This window comes from Geospiza fortis, unplaced genomic scaffold (assembly GCF_000277835.1).
Source record: "Geospiza fortis unplaced genomic scaffold, GeoFor_1.0 scaffold55, whole genome shotgun sequence".
NCBI classification, from domain to species: domain Eukaryota; kingdom Metazoa; phylum Chordata; class Aves; order Passeriformes; family Thraupidae; genus Geospiza; species Geospiza fortis.
In genome coordinates this window covers 8,093,052-8,100,141 of record NW_005054308.1, presented here as the reverse complement: position 1 = coordinate 8,100,141, position 7,090 = coordinate 8,093,052, and the positions used below count along the sequence as shown (strand labels likewise).

Sequence of the window (7,090 nt, the reverse complement as noted above, 5' to 3'; positions counted from 1 at the left end):
CAGGGGGAGCCGTGAGGGACCGCGGGAAGCAGGGACACCTCCCTGCTGCGTCCGGCACCGGAGAGCGTCCAGCAAAGGCCGCAGTGATGGTGAAGGGTCTGGAGCATCTCTTTTATAGGAGACATTGCGGGAGCTGGGCCTGCTTAGCCGAAAAGACTCAACGGGGGGTATCAAAAGGATGGTGCCAAACTGTTCATGGTGACAGGACGAGGAGCAGTGCACACAAACTAAAACACAAAAAATTTCACCTCAAAATGAGGAAGAACTCCTTTACGTTGAGGGTGGCAGAGCACTGGAACACCTGCCTGGGCGCTGAGTTTCTTTCTCTGGAGACTTCCCAGACCCACCTGAACACGTTCCTGGATAACCTGCTCCAGGTCTCCCCGCCCTGGCAGGGTGGTTGGGCTGGGTGATCTCCAGAAGTCCCTTTAACCCTGACAAATCTGTGATTATTTGCACTGGTGCAACCCTCCCCCTGCAGCCCACTCTGGGGACCATCCCTGGATGGGGGACCAAACCCCCCTGCCGCAGGCCATGAAATCCCCCTGGGCAACTGGCGGTTGCAATGTAATTTGCACTTTAATGCATAAAAGGATACACAGGGCAGAGTAATTTCACTGAGGACCGGCAAGGAAATGCTTTTTTATAGGTTTTACTATAATGATTCACCATCTCCATTAACGTTTCATAACGGGTTCCTGTACCTTTAATGCTTCTTGTTACGGCAATACATCAGCCACAGGTTGTTCACCAACCTCAGAGAAACACCTCTTTCTTCACTGGGTCACAGTACAGGACTCCTGCAGCTACAGAAATACCCATGAGTTGTGTGTGCCAGCAACACCAGGCTGCTGCTTGAGCCTCAGGAATAGTTATTTTCCCCTACAGCTGCACAGTTATATAAATGCACATCTTACACATGAGGATACCACAGGGAGTTTCTTTCTCCAGCATTTATCTTAATACAAATTAAAGGCCATGGTTGTACAGATAATCCTGATCTTGGTTGCAAAGTCTGCATCCATATGTGAACAGCTCTGCTGACTTGTTACAAATTATTGTAAGAATGAGTTAATTAGAAAACACTATGACCCAATACAGACCTGTTTTTTATATACACACACAATTTACATACATAAAGATACTGTAGGATGTATCAGGCAGCCATAATATATAAAATAAAAAACATGTATTATACTTTCCAAACATAAATCACAGCTGCCAAATTATTTTTTAATCTTTCATTTGTTACCAGGCTGAATAAATCCAGCTGTTACCAGTTCTGGAACAGCTGCTTCATATGTAATGTCCACAGTCAGGCACCAAGCAGTAACATGGAATTTCAAAGTCAAGTAAATTGCATTTATGTTAGAAGATAAAAAACCAACAAAGTTCTTAGGAGCAAGTAACTGGTGCAAAGATTCATTCTGAATCATTAGCTTACCACAAGCCACACCCTCTTCCTAGGAATCATGCAGCCCATTCTACAAACTAAAAACAAAATACATTCTCTCATTGCATGTACAGAGAAATAGGGGGGAAGTCCTGTGCTATTATAAACTCACAGAATCATTGCCTAATCTCAGGCAGAACTCACAAAATTGAAGTTACTGGCACCTGGTCAAGGTTCTTTTTGAAAAAAAAAACCACCAAAACCATATTGCCTTAAATGTGTAAATTCTTCTGCAGGAAGGGGAAACAGAGTAGGCTGATAAGACATTTCACAGGAATCTAACTCAGTACTGTGACCAGTACACACTTGATCCTTTCTTTCTTTTTTATGGCCAGTCCCAACTGTTGACCATGTCTTTGTTAGCAACAACTGGTCCAGTTACTGTTCTGGATGTTTTTGCAATCAGCTTGGTCAGAAGCAGTAATAGCCATATAAACACCTATCATTATAACTGTATTTCTACACTGAAATAGGTTATTTCCCTCAAATTCCAGTTACACTGGGACAAACCTCTATCCATTAGCAGAAATATTTCCGCTCGGAGAGGTCAATTTTGACAAAGGGTCTTAAGTAACAGTTAAACCATAACAGAACTGTGCATGGAGCAGGCAACACACACTCTTCCCTTCCCTCTAACAAACATGGATTGGCAGCACTGCTGTCTGTGTCATTCCCAGGGAGATCAGAAAGCAGCAGCACAAATTGTTGTTGGCTCTCTCTTTGCAGGCACCTGGAATGTTTTGCTATGTTGTGCTGTATTTTTTTAAAATATGCTGTGTTGTGCATAATAGGAGACAGGTGAATTCCCAGGCCATGGAATATGAGGGAAGATACCTATCCATGTCCTAACAGAATTCCAGCCTGTGCAATATCTTTATTAACTTCACTGCTTGGAACTGTCACCACTTACTAGTGGTGACACCACTTACTCAAGTCCCAGGAATGAGAAAGGCCACATAATAAAACACAGCAGGGAAGGTACTATTATTTATATTTTTTAAAAGTATAAAAATCCTGTACATTTGACAAATACTTTTAAAATCAAGCATAGAAAACTGCTGGGCTACTCCATTGCATTTCAGTAAGAATCAGACATCAGGCTGTTTGTCACTCATCTGACTAAACACACCAGCCTTGAAATTTAATACTAAATCCCAAATGAAGTATTCTGGTCCATCTCAGCTGAAAACAAAAATCAAACTAATAATTTTCTGTTCAAATATTCGGGCTTTTTTATAGTTCAGCAGTACAATAAAATACCTTATTGTTTAAATGCTATAGAAATACAGGAAATTTCTACATACTTTTTTTACAAATACACATGTACAAGGCAGGAACAGTCTTAATTCATGATGAATTCTTAACATTCAAAATATAGTATGATTTTAGCATTCCATATGGGCATATCCTTGTATGTCAGACAGCACCAGTGTCTTCTTTTTAGGCAGCAACAGTGCTAAACCCACTGCAGTTGCTGAAAAGGGTTCCAGGTCAAACTCTGCCAGCCATCATTCGTATTCCTCACTTGCCAACAACCCAAGCAGAGCAGAATGTGAACTACCCGTTATGCTTATCAGAGATATCAACTATCCTCGGCCAGAATCTCAGGATATTCCTCCCAGAACTGGTCCCCAATGATGTCACAGTGCAGGGGAACAACTTTAGTCTTAGTCCGGGTAACTTCCACTTCTTTTTCTTCTTCTTCCTTTGGCAGTTTTATTTTCTTAGTGATAACTTCATTAATCTGAAAATACAGTCGACACATTAGCAGATATAAAAGGCTCCAGAATGGATTCAAAAATTCTAATAAAAAAGAATTTAATAAAAAACACAGGACAGGGATTTCTCCCACTAAATCAATGATGCAGTTGTAGAATAATGTACATTTCCAAGTTGCCTTAAAGCAGAAAAGGACTAAGCCAACTATGAGCTGAGCCACCTTATTGAACAGAAGTTTGTAATTCCTTTGCCATGGATATACTTGGGACCTAATACTGGGAAGGGCCTGGCCCCAGTGATACAAACATTGTCATCTGCTGATACATGTTTCATCTCAGGGGTCATAATTTGTATCTAAGCCAGACTGCAGAGACTTGTTTTTATATTATGCTCATAGAAACAGCTCTCAAAAACATCTCCAAAACAATGAGTCATCTTACACACAATTGCATGGCAAATATAGTTAATTTTAAGATATATTTATTCCTAGACATACACTGGAGATACATGAGGTGCTCTTACAGTGCAGTCTGTCTGCCACAGTGTAACTATTTAAAATATCAGCCAAAGTAAGTGGCAATCGTTTTTTTTTTTACCTTCTGCCATATTAGAACAGTTCCTTTTCTATACATCAAAGGTTCATTGTTGTAGTTGATGTTGAATTCAGAAAATAAGATTTCATTCTTATCTCCAGCCAAAGTTCCCTGAGTAGAAAGAAAATTACTCTTAGAGAAAACAAACTGTATCTCTAGGATAGAGGAGGGGTGAATATTGGAAGGCAGAGAGACATTTGTAAAGGTTTTTCACCTTTAAGTCACAAGGTTAAATTGCTTCTCTCAACAGAGGAATTAATTCCAACTGCCAAATGAGTATTAAAACTGAGAGGGTTCTTATTAAATTTTCAAGACAAATGGAAGACAGTCAACAGATTCCAGGAGAAAACAGGAATAATCTGCTAAAGTCTGCACAAGGAGACAAAACCCAACAGAAGGGACTGGCAATGAACATACTGAGCCTGTATTTTGAGTTAACTGCTGAATTCTGCCACTGTTCCTCATGGGTTTGAATGCTGAATATTTTATGACATTTCTAAGATTTCTGAAATTGTTAACTAAGAACATAAACCCTGCTAATAATTGACCAAATTTACATTATTTGCTAGTGGTATTAATATCTGCAGAATTGAAGAAGTTGTTGACTACACCCACAAAATTATTACAGTAAGAACAGACAAGCCAGGGCTGCTGGGCAGGCATGACACTTTGCAAATCTTATGATTTAATGTTTAGCTGTAAAAAACCATGACTTCAGCAGACTCTTACCCGGAGCCTCTCCTGTGCTTGCACTGGTGTCAAACCACCTCGCTGCACAAGCATCCAGAACACTGTATTATAAAGGTTATTAATATGGCCTAGAGAAAACACAGAAATGAGTGTGAGGACAGCTATTTACCAAATCTGAGTGACTACTTAGGAAAAAATAGCTTTATTTCCAGAGCTGTACCCAAGAAACAGACAAGAGTAATGGGGAATTAATATAATCAGTTTCTAAAGATGATACAATGTTTATAATACATTTTTAAGGTACTGCATGTCATGACTAGAAGACAGATTTCATAAATGACAAAGGCACAGCACAGGCTGAAGGGTGTTTATGTATGATGGTAAATTATTTTCATTTGACAATAGGGACTAGGTACTGACAAAGGTCTAGAGACAAATCCAGTGGTCTGTTCTGACATGGAATATTCAGCACTTTTGATTACTACCTGCTGTGAACTTGAATATTCACATCTCTTCATTAAAGATTACCTTGGCTAAACCAACTCTGAACATCAAAATTAATTTATTAATTCTATTAGCAGTTCCAATATTTCTTGTGTTGAATTCACTCTCAGGATGCAATAAATTTAGTTGTAGCCTGAACATTCCAAATTTCAGCCAGTACCCACACAAAACCCAGAACAAGTGTAATATTACTGAAAACTACCACCCTACCTGCTGTTCTTTCACTGACAGCTGTATATACAAACACACTGGCAGAAAAGACATTTCTGCTCAGAGAAATGAACTCAACTGCACAAATCTCTCTTTTTCAGGGACACTTACAATCTGCTTGCCTCCAGCTGAGGTAGTCCTTCAAATTCTGGTTGCTGGGATACAACACAATCCGTCCATCAAATCCTGGAGGGTACAGAAGCTGCTGGTCCTTAAAGTAATCCTTCCAATAGAACACGTAACTTGAGGAAAACTGGGAGACCACATGAGTCATGAACTTACTTGCAAACACAGAATAAGAGAAAAAAAAGAAAGAAATACATGGGAGTGATTATATATTTGTGTTTATCTGAGGTATCAGTAGTGATAACTCTAGTGGAAAGCAGCATTTCTTAAATAATGGCCAAACAGATGAGGAATGGCACAGAGACTTTTGAACAACAGAGGTACTGAGAATTGTAACATTTCCTTAAAAGAATGTATGTTTATAATGTTTTGATAGTTTATTAATAAGTTGTTTATATAACTTTTTTACAAGCTCTGTATTATTGAACATATTTTCCTGAAAGATCACATGTAAAAAATCCACATTAAAAACTTGAACTAACTGCAGTGTAAGCATCAGCCCTCCTCCTAACCTCTGTAGGTAAAGACAGACAAACCTTGAGAATAATTATAAAGAGATGTTAAAAAAAAGTTCACTTCAGTATCAAAGCAGCTGTTACCTTGCTCTTCTTTTAAACCACCTGCTCTTCTTCTTGAAAACAAAACTATATTCATCACTCTGTCCATAAGCAATAGCAATATCCTCCAGTTCTTGCATCACTGTCTGGGCACACTTCGTCATCAGGTGCAGAGCACGGTCATCATTTGGCTTTTTGAATTCATGCTGCTCAGAAAACCTTCAAAACAAAAATGGCTGCGTAAGAGTCTCTTTAAAGGGTACTAAAAATGCTAACACATTCATTTTCCTCATACTTGCTTTATATGAATATTGATTTCCAGTATCCTGTCAATACTGACAAAAGAAGGTCTGAAAAGCACGAACAAAAATCCTCATTATCTACTCCGGATAAGCCATTCTCTTTCTCACCAGTATCTGACCTGAACCAGTCTTTTAAAGCAGTTTACTCAAAACACAGGCTCAGTATGTATCTTACACTGGAAATTGATAACAAATGCTTATGTATCTTAATTGGAAATTGATAACTAATACTACTGTCTGTAAACTCCCTTTCTCATGGGGTGTCTTTAATATTCAGTCCAATAAGGGCAAAATTATCAATAAATTTGTTAAAATTCAAGAGTTTTACCAAAACCAGGAATAATATCCCAGCAAGAACCTGAGTTATCTACCAGGCGAGGGAACCGTGCCCCATTTATGCCGAGGGAAGGCAAATGCCACACAGACACCGACTCCAAACATCAGTACACATCCCTGGATAGCAGCTGCTGTCCCTCCCCAGCACACCCAAGGCACCGGAACCATTTCCCTACTCGGCCCATTCCCCACCACCGGCTCTGCAGCCGCCCTTGAAAACAAAATCCCGGTGGAATTCCGTGCCCTGGAGAGGCCGAGTGGGGGACACGAGCATCTCTAAGCCCGCACCTGCAGGGCTCACACAGGACGGACAGGCACAGCCCAGCACAACCCGGGCACCACGCAGGACCCCGCTCTCTGCACAGCGCTCTCAGCCCGCACCCGCGGGGTCCCCGCAGCGCCCGCCCGGCCCTGCCCGCACCTGTGGAAGTTGCGGCCGTCCAGGCGCACCACGATCCAGCAGTTGGGCAGGACCGTGTCGTCCGCCTCGAAGTCCCGCACGTACTCGAACTTGCTCTTGGCCATGGCGAGGCCGCGCGGGGAGCCCGGAGCGCAGCCGGCAGCGATGGCCGCGGGCGGCCGGGCGCAGGGGCGCAGGGC

General features: G+C 41.2%; 1 protein-coding gene across 3 annotated transcripts in view; it reads right to left on the bottom strand.

The window, feature by feature from the left end:
• Positions 1-683: 683 nt before the first annotated feature.
• THG1L (tRNA-histidine guanylyltransferase 1 like) overlaps positions 684-7,090 on the bottom strand; it is a 19,465-nt gene continuing 13,058 nt past the window's right edge. Inside the window, exons 2-6 of one of the 3 annotated variants that reach the window (XM_031055239.1) lie at positions 5,895-6,071; positions 5,281-5,450; positions 4,495-4,583; positions 3,769-3,876; positions 684-3,197 (exon numbers count right to left, since the gene is read on the bottom strand). In XM_031055239.1, coding sequence (XP_030911099.1) covers positions 3,036-3,197; positions 3,769-3,876; positions 4,495-4,583; positions 5,281-5,450; positions 5,895-6,016 — 651 coding nt within the window. In that variant the 5' untranslated portion in view covers positions 6,017-6,071 and the 3' untranslated portion in view covers positions 684-3,035. Of the gene's footprint in view, positions 3,198-3,768; positions 3,877-4,494; positions 4,584-5,280; positions 5,451-5,894; positions 6,072-7,090 lie in introns of those variants that run through there. The other 2 variants (XM_031055240.1, XM_031055241.1) reach the window with 2 other exon arrangements.